This window comes from Bactrocera oleae, chromosome 6 (genome assembly GCF_042242935.1).
Source record: "Bactrocera oleae isolate idBacOlea1 chromosome 6, idBacOlea1, whole genome shotgun sequence".
Classification (NCBI taxonomy): Eukaryota; Metazoa; Arthropoda; class Insecta; order Diptera; family Tephritidae; genus Bactrocera; species Bactrocera oleae.
The window spans coordinates 43,042,733-43,064,288 of record NC_091540.1 but is presented as its reverse complement, the minus strand read 5'-3'; the positions used below and the strand labels follow the sequence as shown (position 1 = coordinate 43,064,288).

General features: G+C 38.0%; 1 protein-coding gene across 3 annotated transcripts in view; it reads right to left on the bottom strand.

Annotated features, from left to right (window-relative positions):
• Window positions 1–21,556, bottom strand: part of Pura (Puratrophin-1-like) — a 171,605-nt gene that overhangs the window by 27,878 nt on the left and 122,171 nt on the right. For all 3 annotated transcript variants that reach the window (XM_070112166.1, XM_070112167.1, XM_070112168.1), the window contains 2 exons: window positions 20,970–21,531; window positions 18,717–19,601 (listed from right to left, as the gene is read on the bottom strand). In XM_070112166.1, the coding sequence (XP_069968267.1) occupies window positions 18,717–19,601; window positions 20,970–21,531 (1,447 nt within the window). The remainder of the gene's footprint in view (window positions 1–18,716; window positions 19,602–20,969; window positions 21,532–21,556) is intronic.

The following is a 21,556-nucleotide window of genomic DNA, read 5'->3' as shown; positions in this document are numbered from 1 at the left end:
AGAAAAAAGAGAAATTTGAAAAAACAACAACACCAAAACAATAATGTAAATTTGTATTTGCTTCAAATTTACATTCTTATTTATTATTATTCTTCTGTGTAAAATTTTGAAGAAGTGAACTTTACATGTTTTGCACATTTAAATACTTGTTGTATTGTAGTTACATTTAAAAATGATATACTAAAATTTTAAAGAAATATTTCAAATATTGTTTGAGTTACAGGATTCTAAAGAATTCAGTTCTCCTGAGTTTAGCATTAAACGATCTTTGACTTGAAACAGCATTTTTCGAATTTGCTTCAGCGATTTGTCAGAGAAAAATAATCTGATCAGTATTTTTTGTTTGTTATGTGTATAGTTCTTCATACAAAATGACTAATTTTAATAAATGATTTGATCAAAAATCGAACTTTGGTAGGCCAAAATTTTGGGTAAAATTAATTTTTACTAAAAAGCACCACTTTGTCAATTTTTGAATTTTTCGACCGAAGGTTAATGTGCGGGAAATATTACAGATTTCTTTTATGTTTCATCCACAAAAAAGCCCGGAATCACTGCAACAGTTTAGAAGCTTTTTTAGCGAAGTTAGAGATCTGGAGGAAATACAAGTATATTTAATTTTCTGTAACACTAGGTTTGCTCCTTAAGTCAATTTCGGTAAAAATGCCAAACGACAAAACAAGCTTCACGATTTATTTATATTATCATAGCTTACATTTTGGCACGAAAGGAATGGTGTTATAATGTCTGCAATTTTTATTAATCGAAAAGTATCAAAGTATGCAACATTTTCGACAACTATAAAAACTTCATAACACTAGTTGGTCCGCTTCTTGTACTAAATACAACTTGCCACATATTATGGAAATATTTTAAGCTTTAACGTGTTGTAATTATTGGATTTTTTTTTCAGAATTTTTGTTGTTGCATTGTAGTTGAGTATCTTATTACTGTCAACTGGCAGTGAGGTTAATTCTTGCATTTACGAGTGTAAGCATGACCGCCGTCACCTCTTCAATTCAAGCGGCCAGTAAGCAGCGGGGAAAAAAACAAAAAACTGAGCATGAATGAGGTTGCATGAGAACACAGAGGAATATAAAGATACCACAAGCTGTGTGTAAGTGCTGGCTTACAAGTGCCACGGACTCTGTGGCAAGCGGCAGCAGCACAATAATGCGTGTCGTCTCGAACACTTTAATTTCTTGCAAAACAAAGAAGAATCTCGAAGCCGGGATGCTCTCTGGGCCACATAACAGCCAACATTTGACCGAATTACCTTATGTACATGTACAAGTATGTTCTAGTGGCGATGAATGAAGAAGCGCCGAAACGGACACGCAAACCAACTGGGCAGCGATGTGCAACAGTCGCATCAGTGGAGACACGTTGGCGTGAGGCATGTGGCGCTTTGTCTTCTTGGTCGTTTTTCAAAGTGTAGCGTGGGGAGGAGTAGCTGTCGCAATAACAACATACAGTTAAAAACTTATGGCAGCCACAGTTCAGATGTTGCATGCAACTTCGGCGGCTGCCGTAATTTACGATGTGCATTGTTGTGGCCGTGTTATGCAAGTCAACAAAACGGACCAGCGCAGGCGATAAATATTGCCGTGTCTTTCACACATTGCGCTGGGGAGAACACACACACACCCGAACATACTTGCATCTGCCGAAAAGAATATGAAAATTCTAAGGGCCACCGCCTTCGATTCCGTGCCACTTCATTATTAAATTTTTCAACGGGAAGAAGTATTCTTGGATGTGTATATGTGTGTGTGTTTGTGTAGTAATATTGAACTCTGGACCAAACAAGAGTTGACACACTTTTGGTTTTGCATTCATAACTGTAGCTAGTGAGTCAATTTGCATGTGCAACTCCGCGACAACGAATCATTTATTTTTATCATCCTCAATTACAAACATATGTACATATGCATACAAGTATGTGTGTGTTTAAGCTCATTAGTCGGCTTTAAGGCATTCTCTTTGCGCTCTCCGCTATTCGGCGATAGTGATCGGCGTCACGACGGTTGTGCAAATTTATGAGTGATATTATAGTCGCGTATGCATATGGATTGTACCGACCTTACATTTTTTTTCACTTCATACGCCTAATTTGTAAAATTATTCAGAATTTCTCATGCTTCGAGCGCTACAAAAGTTTTGGTTGTCACTTTTATAACGGTTGCTGTTGTAAATTTGCTTTAACCCAGTGGTATAAGGCAGAAGAAATTACAATATATAGCAAAACTACAAAGGAAGAAGTTTGTTATTGAGATCTGATTGGTTAGACAAAGGGTATTTGTGAGGTCACTTTAGCAGTGATCTCTAAGTGAACTAAGAACAGATTTTTATGCACTAACAAATTGTAAAAGTCGCCAATAGCATATTAGCAAAACCGTTCACTGAAAGCTTTATAACGTCAATGGAGGTTATATAGTATAAAATTTAAAGTCTCAGCTTTTCAATTGCCTGAACTGCAGCACAAAATGGCATATTAGGACTATGGGCTGAAAGATGTGTGTATTATAGCTCTTTAACTTGTTGGATTTTAGTTTCCACTGAAAAATCATCTTACATTACTGAACAGTCAGTGGATCTATGTTTTTCATTTCAGATACTAACATTCATCATACCAATGTTAAAAATTCATTAATCCTACAGGTAACCACGGCCTTGGCGGCATTGTTGGAAACCGAAAAGCTGGTGGGCTTATAGTGAAGGGCACTTTCTTCTTATATCCTATTCTTGTTTCAGTACTAAAAGGTTAGGTTTTGTGGGAGCTCGGTAATCACCTCCACTTGTGCCGTTGCGAGAACCTTCCGGCGCATATTAGATTGCAAGAGGTCTCTACAGCTACTTGTTCTGAGTTAAGTTCATATTGATCTAAATGTAGAGGTTCATGAGGTTATGCTATGAATTCGGGGGTACCAACTAAACCGACCGATTCCGCTTTCACAAAAGTAAGGGCGAAATCTGTTGAATCTCATATCTTTAGCATTTCAGGTGAGTTAGCTGAAATTGGAATCAACCACGTCAACGGTTTTTGAGAGAATCATAAAGTTCGCTCCAGTCCTGCTTCAATAAGTCCTCCGTCAAGCCGAGCAATCTCAACACCTAACACGACCTAACTGTTCTGGATCTGTTAAAGTGGTGTACATGGGATAATACACTAGTGAAGAGACGATATCGAGACACCCTCGATTATAAACCTTAGAATAAAGTCTCAAAACTTTACTGGGCAGTAAAATCGACTCCACTCTCGAAGCAAGGAACTCTGAGCATAAAGATATCAAAGGCAATGAGTTTGCCAAACTTCTAGAGAACTAAGCTAATAGTACCGAAGTCGTTCTTCGCTGTAAGCCCCCACACATTACCAGAGGAGCTAGAAGGCTTGTAGAAATCGCTACTTAAAACTAATTCTTCGTTAGGTAAAGTTTCTTCAGGAACGTTTAATACAAAAAGGTGCAAGTAACTAATTGTTCTCCCCAGGAACAAATTAAGGCAGGTAGTCGGATTTTATACAGGCCACCGCAGGCTAAGGTGTCATCTGCACGAATTCGGAAACTGTTCTTCAGATCTATGCGAAAGAGACACGAGAACATAAACTCCTTGATTGCCCTGCAATCGAAAAAAAGGGGTCAAGCTATCGGGACAATGAATCTGGTAAGAGAATATTTAACATGTACTAATTTAGAAGCTTTACTAAGCCTCTTTGATTCAACTGGGTGATGAGGTGTTGTGATAGCAGCAGAGAGTACATAAGAACATAGGTGGCAGTGCGCTCCTCATCTAATAGCCATTATTAAGTCGACGGTCGAATATGGTATGAATAAATATAATAATGGATACTGTTTTTTTCTTAATTTCAAATTGAAATAAATACACATTGACATATAATCTCAAAATGAATATATATTAGCGTTTATACAAAACCACCCGTTAAATTATTGCACATGAAAATCGCATTAAAAGTGAATGCACTAAATGTTTTGCATCTGGGCTAGTTCAAGTTTTCAAAAAGCATGCAACAAATGCCACATGCAAACATATTTACACACATACGCATATAAGTAAGTGTTAGTACACCAATTTATTTATATATACGAGTGGGCCGCCAAATGTTTAGTTGCAAGATGAACATCGCGATATGAAATCATATCAAGTGATAGTCAAATACTCGTGCTCGTACACACACATGTACGCTAACTATTCAGGAAGGCAAGCGGCCAGCCAAAAAGTGCAGTACTAATATTGCGCATCTAGCGCTTATAGCAATCGAAAGCAACAACAACAGCAATCTTAGATGCAACTACTTATTGCTCATCGCTGCTGGCGGGATACATAAAAAATATTTCAACATTTAGCTAGTTGCAGGCGTTGGCAAGATTGCGAGGCACTCAAAGCCTAAGCAAAGATTAACAAATACATGCGCACACATCAGTGCATTCGTTTATGCATACATTTGTATATCATTTGTCGTTGGCGATAAATGTTGAGCAACAAGTTACTGCAATCGCGCTAAAACCTAATGGTGGCAGGTGCGTGCGCTTGGAGGCTTTGAGGCGCCTTAGGCACTTTGAAGTTAAAAACAGAAGATATTTTAATGAAATATTTGTCTAATGAAATTGTTGCTAATTACTGAAAATTTCATGAGGCCATTTTTCACGGCGCAGGCCTAGGTTCGATCTTACTTACGTACTTATCTTACTTATAATTAACATCAAATATGTTTTTTTTTTTCTAGTTTAAAATTCAGCAAAAATTTTGCATATACTCTTGCAACATGTTGCTACAGAGTATAATAGTTTTGTTCACCTAACGGTTGTTTGTAGCACTTAAAACTAATCGATATAGATGTCGGGTTATATACATATGTATAAATGATCAGAATGACGAGACGAGTTGAAATCCGTCTTTAATATGCAATATATAACTTCCAAGCCGCTTAAGATATTGCAAGCCGCTATATATCAATCAAGCTTGCTAACAAGAAGGGATTTTACCACCTCTTCAAAGTCTGTGAAAATGGGTAAAATTCGCCCACTCCCCATATAACGGTTATGTTGAATACTACTCAAAGTACTATAACTCACTGAATAAATGAGTCACAATTATAAATTTCACAACCAGGATGCTAGAGAAAGGCTTTTTAGGATCTGGGAGGGACCGCTCCAAATTTGGTGTGTGAGGTGACCCAAACATTACTATTAGACACTGCAAATTCCGTCTGAGTCTTTCACTTCACATTATACAAATCAAACATCAATAAAGTTATCAGACTAAAATTTGCAAATAGCGTCTTCAAGGTATTTCATCTTACGTTCAAAAATTGTCGAAATTGCACTATAACTTGTACCAAAAATGGATATAAGCAGGTCAACACTTCACTTACCTTCATACACCTAACATAGGTAAATACTTGCGAACCTCCGGTTTCTTTTTTACCGCATCTATCGGTCAATATGTAAGAAATCTCAATACAATTCAGAAATATTTTTTTTCTAATACCAAAACCTGAAGGTGTTCCTCCGCCTTTGTTCCTTGCAATAGTACGAAATGTTCGGCTACACCCAAACTTAGGCCTTCCTTACTTGTTTTTCTCTTAATACCATTTTCAGTGACTGACCGTTTGACTTAGTTATTAGACTATATATTGTATATACAAGTATGTATATATTCTATCATAGTGCATAGATCATGTTCATCATTTAATTTAGTCTTGTCATATACTCCTTGCGTTACTTAGATTATTAATACTAATTAATAATTAAGTAACTCTAATGAACTAGATAGATATCATACCGATATTTGTAGCCAATATCAGTACATCAAGCAATAATGAAAAGTTTTGTCTACATATTTTGATATATCGATATTGTTATGAATATATATCTTTTAAGTCGATATTTTAGAATATCGATATATTTAAGATGATTTTATATCTCGATATTATATCAATGCTGAAGTTAATAAGAGATGCCCATTTTTTTGAAAAATTGCTGAAATATTTTTATTTCTTAAATTCAGCCCTATGCATTCAATATCATTTTTAAAAGTCAAGTCAAATCCCTAATATGGTGCCTTAATTTCATTATTAGTTCAATTTCAGTTTAAAATTTTTCTAAAATAATAATCCGATTTTGTTTGAAAATAGATAACGTGTTTATGCTAAGTATTAAAGACCATGGCAACTCTTTGGTTTCGGATCACACAATAGAATTTCAAAAATAAAATATGCATTGAAAGCCCCTTCGTGCTGCGACACTGGCCGTTATTTGATATATGTATGTATGTATGTACTCGAACTAGTGGGTTTCTCTACTTTAAGCACCACTTAAACCTAATACGACGCTTAAGCGGACGCCGGCTACATCAGTGCTCATATTAGTGGAGCAACAACACCCAGTCATTTGTTAATCGCCTCAATGGGTGTTGCTAGTTCATGGCCAGTGTCAAATTTTCAGCGGTTTCTTTTTCGTTTGTGTGTATTTCGTTTTGGCTTTGTTTTTGGCATGACTCTAAACTCTGTTGTTTTGTCGACACTTTCGACACGTTGCCCCTCCGGAGTGTTGGGCGTTTGCGCGCGGTCACTGGGTGTGTGATTAATTTGAATGGATGTGTGAGTCAACAACGTTTACAACAATTTAAGCTGGGTTTAAGTTGAGTGGCTTTTTAATTTTATTGCAATTTGAACGGAATAATTTCCATTTCATTTATGTTTTTTGTTTTTGCTATTTTGTAAGTAAACTGAATTTCTTTTGAACCCTTGCTTTCACTTTTGCATAATTAAAAATCAATATTATCATATAACTAAGTTCACCATCAACTTACCACAACAAATTACAAGAACAGCTACAAAACATAAACAAAAAGTAGAAATGATAAAGCAACAGCCGGCAGCAAGCAGGTGATGCCCGACAACCGCCACAAACTTGCTACAATTTCCAACGCCATCACCAGCACCATCACCATCACTGATTGATTGACACCAACTGGGCCGGCAAGTGCTGCATGTCAGTGGCTTATTTCCGCAACGGATGAATACTTTTTCTTAACTAAATATCAACCTCAATAACAGCGTCCATGAAGGGGTAGCGGGATACATACATACTGGCATGTGGCATGTGGCACATATCTACATATGTGTATGCGCTTTAGTAACTGTCGCATTGTTGCTGCAGGCATATTAAATTGCGGCAAAGATGAATTGCTGGCGTTAATTTTTGGGTGCAAACGCCTGCACACACATATACATACACCATACAATCATACATATATGTAATTATGTATATTTAATATGTCTGGCAACATTATGGTTTTTTGTTGCTTGTCCTCGCCTGCCATTAAGTAAATAAATTTCCTTCACTTTCCGCCTGAATCTTTATTTCATTTGCGCTTGACACGCGAATTTCGGCGAAATGTGTTGGCAATGACATTACGCATAATAACGGTGAGCGTCTTGTACAGGCGATTTGCTGTCCGGTTGGGTGTAAGTGTGTGTGTTCGTGTGTTTTAAACCATTGTCGTTTACTTCGCACGTTTGCGGTACAATCAAAGTTAATAAGAAAGTTGATACCTTTTTAATTGAAATTTAAACTTTTTAAATGCTGTTGTGAGTAAAAAATTCCCCCCAAAAAAAAAATGAAAAGGGAAATTAAATCTGCGCTTTTGATATTCTGCCGTGTATTGAATACGAATTGTAATTAAACAATTATCGCAGACCTGTTGTCCCTGTTTTGAATTATGGGCGCATAGCTTCTAGAATATCGAACGTGGATTTCTATTTGTTAACATATAATATCATAGAGTTTGTATATGTTTTTAAGAGTTAAGTCTCGGAGTCCTGAAAATATCAAATTTTGCTAAGGCTTGGTAGTGAGCAGAACTTTTTCCGTTGATTCTAATATATATTTTAGTCACGCCACAAATAGAATGTAGGTCTTTACAATCTTGTGCTGAATTTTTTCTCCTGATATATTTGAAACTTTAATTGTATCTTGAACCTATCTTAATCATCTTCTGGGAAGGGGATGTGCAATAGAAGCGTATTTTGGCTGAAGACAAGGATTTTACGCGGAAGCTATTAAAACGACTAATAAAACTTAAAGAGCTACACCCACGAGTGAATTTCAAAACGTCTATTTTGGTATATATACCCAATGTAGATATATTTGAGAATATTTTCCAAAAATTTTAAATTGACCTGGCAAATAGTTTCGGAGATATCAGCACATTTGTTAGAATTTTTGAACATAGTGTAATCGGCTTCCAAAAGTTTAAACGTGTTTTTCTCAAAAGCCTGTTCTCAGACTCGGAAGCTAAATGTCTCCGAAGCGGCTGACCATTCGACTTAAATTTTCACACGATTTTTATACTCTCGCAACTTGTTGCTACAGAGTATAATAGTTTTGTTCACCTAACGGTTGTTTGTATCACCTAAAACTAATCGAGTTAGATATAGGGTTATATATATATAAATGATCAGGATGAAGAGACGAGTTGAAATCCGGGTGACTGTTTGTCCGTCCGTCCGTCCGTCCGTGCAAGCTCTAACTTGAGTAAAAATTGAGATATCTTTATGAAACTTGGTAGATATGTTTCTTGGTACCGTGAGACGGTTGGTATTGCAGATAGGCGTAAACGGACAACTGCCACGCCCACAAAACGCCATTAATCAAAACCAAATAAATTGCCATAACTAAGCTCCGCAATAAGATACAAGACTGCAATTTGGTGCACAGGATCAAATTAGGGAGGGGCACCTGAAATTTTTTTTAAAAAGTGGGCGTGCTCCCGCCCCCCTTAAGCTATAATAACAAAATTCACTGAAAGCAAATGGTTGTATCACCTCTATCTGAAGTGTGAAATTGGGGGAAATTGGGTGACAACCCCGCCCACTCCCCATATAACGGTACTGTCAAAAAATACTAAAAGCGCGATAAATCAAGCACTAAACACGTCAGAGACATTAAATTTTATCTCTGGGATGGTATGAGATGACCTTATAGGAACCGTGTTCAAAATTAGACAGTGGGCGTGCCACAGCCCACTTTTAGGTGAAAACCCATATCTTGAGATTTGCTTAACCAATTTCAACCAAATTCGGTACATAACGTAATTTTCATATTTCTATGTTATAGTGCGAAAATGGGCGAAATCGGACTACAACCACGCCTATTTCCCATATAACACCATTTTCAATTCCATCTGATTCTTTCACTTTCCACTATGCAAATCAAGCAACAATGACTGTATCGGGATAAAACTTTGTGTGAATAATATGTTTAAAGTATGCCACCTTGTGACCAAAAATTGATCTAAATCGAACCAAAACTGTTCAAGCCCCTAAGTACTGAATATGTGGACCCCGGTGCCTATAGTTGACCTTCTAACGAAAATATCAGTCAATCCACAAAGAAATCTCAAACGAGTGTACCATTTGACTTTGCGAGAGTATAAAATGTTCGGTTACATCCGAACTTAGCCCTTCCTTACTTGTTTTAGATATAATTGTCAGGATACTGGTAGTTGATCGAATGAACAAGATTTGTGATAGAAGTTTCGATTTTTTCATACAAAATTATTTTTTTTTGGGGAATCCGTCATCCGGTCCAAAATAAAAATTTTGACTGGTCTTTCCATCATTACATGTTTTCGTCTATAGTTTTAGAATTGGTTTTTTTGGTTTTCGGGTTTGAGTTAATTTTAAGTAGAAAATCCTTCGAACTTCCCCCTGGAGATCGGTTACGGATCAAGGGTTTCCAAAATTTGTGTATATAAATCGCCGATTAATAAAATAAAATAAATTCTATAAATGTTCTTTTTTGTTTATTTAGTAAATTATAAAAATGGCTCTTTAAAAAAGGTTTACATTTAATATAACCCCACTTTAGGAAAAGTAAGGATGCTATCGAAATCCAAATGACTATCACAGGTGTATATTTTTGCTTAAAGAATATACTGTTAGTTTGGCATTGTCTTCAGATTGCTTTAAGCTATTGGAGGTCCTAATTTAGACTTCCTTACTAAGCCTTTCAAAGGATTCATTTCAGATTTTTCATTGTTTAATGTATAATTGGCTCTGTCAAATATTTTTAATTTGCGCCGTTTCAATTTCTTTTCGATTTTAGTTTTCTGTTTTTTCTTTATTTCACATTCTGTCCCTGCATTAAGGTAGAAAAATTTGTGTCCGAGGCAACATTGTGGGTAATGAAGATCTTTGATGAAAAGAGTGCAGAAGAATTGAAGTTGTCTTCTGTGATAAAAGGGCTAATGAAAGATATTAAAATATAATTGGCTCTTAGGAAGAACATTAACCTCATCTTTTGAATAGAGATCCTTTCAATCTAAATATATCATTATTACAGAAGCACATCTAAAAACGTCCATGTATAGCTAGTGATACATTGGGGTTGAGATTTGCAACTTCATAGTATAAATTGGAAGATTCTGTTAGTATTAGACAGGGCGGGAGCAACGCATTATTCTTATAATTCTTTTTCCTCTCTTATATTCTTGCTTCCTCTTTATCCGGTTATTTAACTTCGTTAACTTCTTAGCGATTTCATAATGGTGCGGGTCATCTCGTACTTAACGGCACAAATGCGGTAATTGAGAGATAAGCAACAAAAGGAGAAGAATTATTGACAAGAAACAGCAACAACAGTAATAACGATAACTAAACTGAGAAGTCACGTCAAAAGCAACTCGAACGCGTCTAACAAAGTAATTAAAGTAATACAAATACGGGTTGGACAAGTTCTCGCAAATGCAGATGCAGAAGCGCTAAATTAGCTAAATGAATGAGCGAATGAACGATTGACTGAATGGCCAAGTTAAATTTGTGACAAAGTGATTGCTGTCAAAGCAATGTAAAGCAAAGCTGAAGCAACGGAGATAATGCAACTTGGATACAAAATGCACACACACACATACAACGACATACCGACATACATTTTACTTATTGTGTATACGGTATATGTATGTATATATAGTACGTGCATGTTGCATGATTATAACGGTCGCGCAATCTCTTCAGCTCCTAATGAAGACATTTCCAAGAAAATATGCATGCAAAATGCCAGCTAATATTTTATCTAATTCATGTAGCTTAGACATGCGACGCACGGAAAAATTTAATATGACCTCGCAGCGCGAACTGAGAGGAATTTCGGTAGGCACTTTTGACCGACAGGTGACATTGAAAAGTTGATGTCAACCAGGTTGGGTATTTCTGCGTTGCATTAATGCATTATCAGGCGAGTGCGGGCGACCTGTAGCGGTAGTGCATATCTGTCATGCCATTGTTGTTGCAGCGCCACTCGCAACGCGCACACACATTCCAACACAATAAAATACTTTGTTGAAAATGCGTTGCATGCAACTTAGTTCATTATCGCCAGCAATTTCTATCGTGCCGCGGTGTGGTTGCGCATGCGCGCTCACGCAAATGTCAGCTCACACATTATTTATGCATGTGTATGTGTGTGTGAATGCATGTGGCTGGAGTTGGCATTCTCAGGTGAACGAAAGTTGCACTCGAGCGGCAGCAATTGTCGCTCCCGAAACACCCGCATGTGTGCACCGCCGTCGTTGCTGTTGTTGCTGCCGAGGTCATACCCTTGCAACTAATTGCCTGTGCACGCAAACACTCGGATGCGCGCCACATCTTTATACGCATCGCTGGCATATCTGCCAAGCAGTGGCTGCTTCTTCTTAGCTGCCGCTAATTTATTTTCAAATTTATCTCATTGCGCGCTCCATTGGAAGTGTTTGTGGACACAGCAATTTACGTGGGTTGGGCGCTGAGTTAAGTGATTGGTTGGCCGATATGATGGGAGCAGCAACAGCACGTCGATGTTGTTGTTTTTGCCACAGCTAATTCAAGTGTTTGTTCCTCATGCGTGTGTGTATATGGATTTTCATATTTTAGGCTTATCGGCGTAGATCGTTAAAGCAATCAGCGTCGGTGACAGTTGCGTCAACTCCTCGAAAATTTCTGATTTGCTCTCTGTTAGTAGTACCGTAATTTTTCCGATGAGCTACTCTCTTGTGTGTTGTCGAAATGCCATTTCTCATAATTATTTTTTTAATTATAATTTTCGGTTTTTTAAGAGAACAAATCGATATCGCGGTGCATTCGTATTCTCGCGAAAAGATAATATTTGCTTGAAGAGTAATGTTAACATTTCAGAATGTTTTAGTGAGAGTGTGTAACAAAAGTAATTTAAAATTTCATGAAGTTGTTGTTGACCCTCAAAAGTGATAGATATCATCAAAAAAATTTTGATTGATTGAACATGTCAGATAATGAAAGTTTTAGATCTTTATTTAGGCTTTCATATAATCACACAGAGGGCGCTGCGAACGCTTACGTTTGAAATTACTTCTAAATAGCGGCAATCGAAGTTCGAAAGAATATAATTCGTTGAAAACTAATCTGTTTCTTAACCAGTATGGTTTCCAAAGTAGAATAAGCAAATAAATTGATCCCGGAAACTTGTTTAAATATATTTACTAAAAGCTTACATAAAGCTTAAATGTACAGGATATTTGCGATTTTTGGGCCTGATATATCATAATTGTATTTTTACATCTGATTAAATTTGGATGGATCACTCATTCAAATTGCGCGCGCAAACCGAATCGATGCACTTTTTTTTTGATAAATTGGTACAATCTTTTCTATCTACTTTTATATAAAGGTATATCCCCTGTATCAATTATTGTGTAATTGGCGCTGTACATGAGATACATATGTATCTCTCAAAATTTTACATTACAAGTGTAAGTGTGACATATTACCGCCTGCAAATAATATTTCTTTATACACGAAGTGACCGCAAGAGTCGACCGCCCAACGAGCCAGTCCGCCTGTGCTAAGCGCAACTGGTTCATGTTCTTCTAACGAGCCGATGCGAATTTGCCACCCAAAAGGTGTACGCTTATAAGCTTTCTGAGTAAATGCTTTAATCACTTTCCAGTTACAAGCGGAAGTGCGATCAAAAACGCGCGCGAATGCAATTAATCACTGAGGAGAAATGGCTTCAAATAGGCGACAGAGCATAAAATCAACTGTCACATCAAGCGAGAGCACATTTTATGGAAATCAAACGTATATACAAATGTATATACTATATACAAATATATATATATCTGTGTTTAAAGCGTTTTAAATGCGGTAAACGTTGTGGCAAAAAGCACACACAGTCATCATGCCACATCAGGTGGCACATGCAGTAGCAACTGTAGCAGGCTGCGTATTTCACTTATGACTAAGGAGTAAGTGTGTGTGAGTGTGTGACGACTGCCAAGCGGGCGAGTACTCCAAATGTATGCGACATTTAGCGGATGCGCGTGATAAATCACAACCGCCACATGTCATTTAATGAAAACCATATTCAATTAAGAAATGCTAACCGCTGGGAGAAGCATAACAGTGCTTAGCAATGAGTAGTAAGTGAAGTGCGTCTGTGTCTGCAAGCGCGGCTAAGAAGGAGACGGCGCTTAATGCCAGCCAAAGTAGACGGCGTTGCAGCATTTCCTTTGCGGCATGTGGCGGTGGCAGGACACACATTTTTATTTTTATTTTATTTTCCTTGCTGTACAAATGTTGGCAATCAGAGGGCAACATTTTTGGTGCCGCCGCCGCTGATGGCGTTGTCTGACAGCTGCAGATAGCGCATGATTAGCTGCACACACAAATACTTGTGTACATTTATAATTGCAGTTATTGCGCAGCAGCGGCTGATCGCTTTGTAAGGCTTTTATTTAATTCCACTTTGCAATGCAAGCGGCCACCTTTGCGGCTTAAAGTATGCCGGCGAGTATACTATGTTATGTGTATGTGGTAACGGTAATTCTGCAAAGTTGTAACGGCAACAACAACAGCAGCAGTAGCAATTGCACACATTCAAGGCGCGTGCTGCGCGGAATGCCTTTGGATGGCTATTCTTTTATTTACTTATTCACATTGCAACCGTACTTGCTGTGCGTTGCCATGTCGTGGCCTTGCCTAGTATCGTACAGACACTATGCAACATGTTGTACATGCATATGCTTGTGTTGCGGCTGTAAGTCTGCCTTGGTCTTTATCTTGCGTCTGCCTTTTCGACTTTGATTTGGACTAAGTTTGGTTTTCCGCTTTCGGCCTTATCTTCGCTCTGCTTTGCAAAATGCGCAAGGAAAGCGCTGTTTGGCAGTTAAGAATAACATACAAGCGCGCATGCGCTATGCATACATCGCTGCTGTGTACTTTGAGAAAAAAAGTTGGGTTTATTGTTTAGATTTTTTTATATTAAAATATTATAATTCTCAATTAGTATCTAATCATGGAAGAGAAGCATAAGCTTTAAACTGAAGGCTTTTAGAATTATTCGAATCGTATTTTTAAGGAAATCAAAGAAGATGTAGTGTTGTATATATAAAACCTTGCGGCTCATGGGTCTACCTGTGTAAAATAAAAAGTTCAGTTCCTTCCATTTTTTGATAACCTAAAAAAGTTAGGTTAGAGAATCGAACCAATTCCACGCTTTTTGTCTTTTGAATTTCGCGGCTATGTACAAAGCGCTACAGAGCTCGTATCTGGCAACACTATACATAATTTGAAAGGTCTTGACATAACCTACAAAACAACGCTATGCATGATTAGTTTGGATATTGCGTTCAACAGTTATAGACGTGTAAACATGGAGTTCACTAACGCCGAAATTCGCGCTATTTTAAAGTTTTCCTTCGTTAAAGGCAAATCCGCTAGAGAAACGTTCCGTGAGATTAATGGTGTTTTGGGGGATGGTACTCTATCACTTCGAACCGCGGAGGAATGGTTTCGACGATTCAGAGCCGGTGAAAACAACAGCCGGCGGAAGACCTGTAACGACAAATACCGATCAAATCATGGAATACATCGAGTTAGACCGGCATATGGCATCTCGTGACATCGCCCAGGAGATGGGAGTTAGTCACCAAACCATTTTGAACCATCTGCAGAAGGCTGGATACAAAAAAAAGTTTGATGTTTGGGTGCCGCATAATTTGACGCAAAAAAACCTTCTGAACCGAATCAACGCCTGCGATATGCTGCTGAAACGGAACGAACTCGTCCCATTCTTGAAGCGGATGGTGACTGGCGACGAAAAATGGATCACATACGACAATATCAAGCGAAAACGGTCGTGGAGGGGGCTTCTACGAGGAAGGTATAATGAAGTTGCCGTCTAGATGGAAACAGATCATCGAACAAAACGGCGCATATTTTAACTAAATCCGATCACTGTAACACTTTTTATAAAGCATTGAATGAAGAGCAAAAAAGCGGATATTTGACAACCTTATAACTGTAATGTATATGCCGATCAAGCTGTCAAAACAATCTCAGCAACAATCTAAAACGTCTGAACCATTAAATTTATTCTTGGGGATAATACCGCAAGTTTCCATGCGAATCGGCATATAAATTGGGCAATGGGCGTAGCACCGCCCACTTTAAGGTGAAACCTCATATATCTTAGATATCGCACTTCGACCACGCTTATTTCCCCTGTTAACGTAGTACTAAATTCCATATGTTTTTTTTCTTTTTTGAACATATACAAAGAGAAGAGCCAATAAAATAACGAAATAAAACTTTGTACAAATCGGTTGCACCGAAAATAATCCATAAAGTAACTCAATTTTGATCGGTCAGGTGTATGGCAAAATTCCAGACCGATATCTCAAAAATCGAGGCACTAGTTCTAGTATATACAGACAGACGGACATGGCTAAATCGACTCAGCTGGTCACTCACTCTGATCAGTTATACGAATAATATATAGAGCCTTCGTCGTTTCTTTTTTTAAAAACTTTATGGCACAATTAATATTCCCTGTTCAGGGTATAATAAATTCGTATCCTCAACATTTGCCATTTCTACAGAACTTTATTTTTCAGTGTATTTGTGCCACCGTAAAACTAGTCAAAATTAAGTTGTCTGTCTGAGAAAGTGTGAATAAATTAAAATATGCAAATCATTAGAAATTCGCCGATAATTCATTAGTGAAAAAATACATTTCAACGCTTGTAAGTTGTTGGCGCAACTAATTGCTACTCGATTTATTGCAAAGATTTTTACTATTCGATGCGAAAATAAAGTTTTCGTTTACAAGAAAACACAAATTGATCGCGAAAAGGAGAGAATATGTAAATCAAATGACAGAAGTGTTAGAAATTGTATCAGAATAGTTGCAAGCAGCTAAAGCACATTCTAAGTGCTGATACTTAGCACATAACTGTAAAATATTAAAAAACCGAAATGTTTCTTATCAACGGTCGCCGGGTCGTTCAACTCGCCTTGCAGCGACATTTTCATAACACCCATGCGCATTAATATGCGAAATTACATACATTAGCTGTATTGTGTGCAGTCATATATGAATGTGTGTGTGTGTGTGTCGACTCCTTCGAAATTTTTGATTAATCGAAGATGCAATTTCATAATCATCATATCGTAGCTTTAAGGCCTGAGCAAAACCAAACACGAAACAAACAACAAACATAATGTACCGTTGTAGCAGCATTACAGTTAATTTTCGTATTTTGACTTCGGAACAGGCAAACTCACGGCTAACAAATTGATAAATCGTGCAGCGCGTATTTGCTTAAGGCGCTCAGTTACCACTTCGTTTTGCAACGATGAACCAAAACCGAAATACACAATCGCTTATTGCTGTTGGTTTGTGTGTAGGCATGCAAGTGTGTATGTGTATGAGTACTAGCTATGTCCACAGGTAATCACTAATGGGCAAGAGTTGAAAAGTCAAAGAGTGTCAAGTGACAAAAAGAAAAGAGGCGACAAAGCCGATTCTGTGGTGAGAAAGAGGAGCGTGTCTCAGCTTACGTGTAAATATACAACAACAACAACAGCACTCATTACAACAGACTATGTCATATTTGTTGTGAAGATTACAAAGGCTTGTGCAATATCTTTCAGTCACACAATTTCCCCCCGGATTTTCATTAATTTTTATTGCGATGCTTCGGTGCTTTGGTGTACATCATTTATTAAATATGTTAAACTGCAAATTATATTTCGGTTGGTATTTCATTTGTTGGTTTTAGCCCTTGTTAACCTAATCTCATTGTTGGCACTAGACAATCTTTCGATTGCTGAATAATATTTTGTACGAATGCGTCGGTATTCAATTACGGTAAATTGAAGAAGATTGTGTTAGAGAGCGCATTTGCTTAAAACAATAATTTTTTCTAGAGAATGGTATTACAAATCGACGAGAAAACAATTTGATACAAATACATTGCGGTGCTTGAATCACTGACCGCAGAGGGCGCTTTGAAGACTATTTAAACATTCAACGTCCCATTGAAAACAAAGATCAAAAGAGACACAAAGAAAGGGAGGTCTAGAACCCGTTGAAGTACAGCTTTTAGAATTTTATCAATAAACTCCAAAGCAAATTTTGGCCTTAAGTTAGGAAAGGATAAGCTGTATGCGGTTTAGAATGATTACCATTTAATTCAGCGAGTTAAAATCCAAAGATCAAGCTGAAAAGAATATGCTGTTCAAAAATCATGCATTTCTTGAATCTCGTAAGCTTTCGATTTGATATCGAACATAGGTTGTTATCAAGAGAGAAGTTGGCTCTCTGCAAAAGATTAAGTTAAAAGCACTTACTTCTTAGAAAAAACTAATGAAAGTATTCACCCACTTATCTACTACTTTTTATAATCTTAATGCAGAAAGCTTAAAAATTTATATTACTCACGGTGTCCGACCAGGGAGACTGACATATTATATTTATTTTAATCTTCAAGAGACTGATGGCGCAGTGGTTTTACTCTACAAAGTTACCGATTTCTTATTTATTTTCTGAAATAAGATAAATTCAGGTACATAACCGATAGTCTGTATATAAAAACAAGTAAAAACGTTAACTTCGGCTGCATCGAAGCTATATACCTTTCACAGGTGCACATCTTATACCATAAAAGGGTATGAAAAGGTCTTTATTTTGATTTTGATCGGTAGTTTGTAGGGTAGCTACCATATATAATGTACTTGTAGTAGTTCGATGTAAACAATTTTTCCGGAGATTAAAGCGTTGCAATGAAAAATATTTTATGCGACATTTTGTGAGGATACTTTGTCTAATAGAAAAGGTTTCCATACAAGAATTTGAATTTTATCGGTCAGTTTGTAGAACAGCTATATCCTATAGTGCTCCGATTTGGTGGTTATCGGCAAATAAGTAGCTTATTTGAGCAAGAAGGATGTGTGCAAAATTTCAGGGACATATCTAAATTGATTCAGTTCGTCACACTGATATACTTTAGGGTAGATCCCGACATATAATCAATTTATATATTACAATAAGTAATCTACCGAGAATTGAAATCCAAAGTATACGCAAAACATGTTGAATATTAAGTAGAACGCAGTCACTTCTCATAAAATTATATATAATCTTCTCTAAGATGGATAAAAAAGTGAAATATGTACGGTTTTTCACGGGATCCAATAATTTTCATATTCAATGAGTCCTTTGAAAGTATCGCGAAATTTACGATATTAGCCAAAGCCACTTAAGTTGAGAATAATAGTTTTTCAAATCCTCCTATATTATCATCGTTCAAAATAGCTTTCGGCTTACATCACAAAAAGAAAAAAATCAACAAACTTTTCTCTAACACTTTCTCCCACAAACTTTATCAGTCACACTTACCTCGTTAATTTCATCCTCCAGCGCTCGCTGACGCGTCAATTCACGCAAGCGCTCACGACGCTGCTCCGTGAGCTGCTCCAGCCGCTTGGCTGCGCGATCGACCTCATTGAATAGTAATGTCACTTTGTGCAGTCTAATTGCAACATTCGCGTTGCCTGCTGCACTACAGTCATCTACTGCAACAGCATTATTAACTACCGTCGCGTTGGCCGCTACTGTTGGTCGCCTGATGGCATCGCATGACGTCATTGAGCTGTACTTTAACGCAGCGGGGCGATTTTGTGACGTCTGTTGTTGCTGCTGTTGATGTATCATGCTAAAGCTATAACTGCCACCAAAGCCGAGATGGTTGATGGATGAAATGGTGGACAATAGCTTGTTGCTGCTGCTGTGGCGATTGTTGTTGCCTGCACCTCCGGCTCCAGAGCTGCTGCCATAAATGTTGCCATTATGATTATGGCTATTTTCGCCAGCGTCAGTTGTCGTTGCTGCAACCAGCGCGAACGATTTGGCCAGCTCCTGCAAACGCGCTAGCTGTAAAGCGCCACGCTTGCGCAAATTATGTAATTCAGAATCCATAAGCGCGCGACTTAGCGCGCGATGTTGCGCATACAATTGGCGACGTGTGGGTAAACCCTGTAGGTCGGCGGAGCGTATGTCACTCATGGCGGCCACTAGCCGTTGGCCCGCCGTGGCGCATTGCCGTTGAAAGGGTTCCAGTGCGACGAAGAATTCGCGCCACTTCCGTGCGTCGTGATGATGCAAACCTTGCAATTTGCCGTACGGTATTTGCGATGGTGCAACACTTGTCGTGACTTCATTGACGCTAATGAATTTCAACGAATGTTGTTTTTGTTGTGTCGCTGCTGCTTGCTGTTGCTGCTCCTGTTCATAAGGGGGAGAAAGAGGAAATCCAAGAAACGTGTGTTGTTAGTTACGATTTTAATAGTTGTTGCTTTTGTTGTTATTTTTACATTCAATCATTGGGTCGGTCCGTCGTTTTGCTCCGTCCTCTCTTCTTTTGCCTACATATTTCTCTATTTGCACATCTGTTTGTCCGTTTGTCGGTTTGTCGCTTTGCTCGTGTCGCTTTGTATATGTGTTTACTCTTTGCCAATCTTTTTGTTGCTATTATTGTGGTAGTTCTTGTTAAAAATCGGGTTAATTGGGTGTTATGTCGGGGCGTTAACCGCGTGCTCAGATGTTAATCATTTGTTCGCGAGCGTTTTTTCTTCTTGCTATGAGCTACAGTTTTTACCTTCCTACTTTGTGGGTCCAAGCCGGAGTCTACATTGTTTCTATCTACAATTGTTTATTTGTTATTGTGGTGCTTTCAATACCTTGTTATTTACTACTCATTGCTACTCATTCAATTGTTAGCGAATCGACATCAAGACATTTACCTCATTTTATTTAACAAGTAACTACAGTTTCGCCGGGTGGTGAGTTGTTTGTTTTTCGCTGCTTTGCCTGGCCTCTGAAGGAGGTTCACACAAAGTTCAGCAGTTCACAACTGATTTATTTTGGGAACTATTTTCGGTTTTAATGCCAATTTTCGAAAATGTTCATTTGCACTTAAAACCCTTTATCGCATTTTATAGAATAGAAATGTGAGTGACAAATTTGGTAAGACCAGCTGTGAGGCGACAAGTTAGTGTTTGTTGTTATATGTAGTGAAAGTATTGTTTTGACAAGGTTGAGAGACTGTAGGTTATCATTTGACTCCTAAAAAACGTATCCAACTAAGAGTTGAAGTGATAGGAAAATCTAGAATTGGGCTGTGGGTGTGGAGTGAATCCTAAGCAGAACCGAGAAATGTGCCGACTGCAAATTGGTAATCGGTATCACTAAAGGTTTTGGTTCTCGCCCTTCATCTCCTCTTTGGCGTTCTAGGTACAACGTGTATAACTCGGACTAACAACAAAAGTATATAAGATCGGTTTTGTTGAATTAAATTCCTAATAAAAGGTGCCCTTTTTAAAAATCTTAGGATCGTATTAAAGGCAGTACAGTTTGGTAATAGCGGTACAAGTTTTCTGAATGTCATAAATCTTAGTTTAGTTGAATAAAAATTTTGGGGCTCCCAAATAAATTCCCATAAAAATATGGAAAATCAAAAAATTGTCCATACATTTTGGTCCGACACTTACAAGCCTATGTAATGTGGCCAAAGTACAATTTTTTGTTTTTTATTTTGTTGTAGTTGTTATTTAACTGTTTTCAGTTTTGTTAATGTGTGTGGGTGCAACTCACCTTAATGCCACTTTCGTTATTCTCGCCATTAGCGCAACTGCTGACAGCCGTATTATTGCCAAATGCTGAGAACTGCTGCTGTTGTGATTGTTGTTGTTGTTCCAGTAGTAAGTTGTGTTCGAGGCAAACGGCAAGAATTTCGCAATACGCAATTTGCCTTGTCAGTAGACGCAGACTTTGGCAAATTAAGTCGATTACGCACATTTGGCCCGACTTTTCGATGGCAATTAGAATGGTGAACGTTGGTGTTGCAGCACCGTGGCTGCCACTGTTGCCGCTGTCGTTGCTGTTGGTGGCGTTGCTGCTGTCAGAAATCGCATGGGCGGGTGATTTAGCAGCGGCGACTGTGGCTGTTGGGACATTTGAGGTGACTGACACACTTGTGGAGTTGCCAGATGCCAACGTCGCTGCGCTGGCCATTTTCGGTGTCGACGGACGGTTGATGAATGCTGGTTCTGCTTGCGACTCTTCGTGGCTGTGTTGGATTTGTTGTTTTTGCATTGAAGGTTGTTGCTGCTGCTGCTGCGTTGTGGTACGGTCATTAGCATTCACAGTTAAAGTTCTGCAAATTGAAATTGAAAATGAAA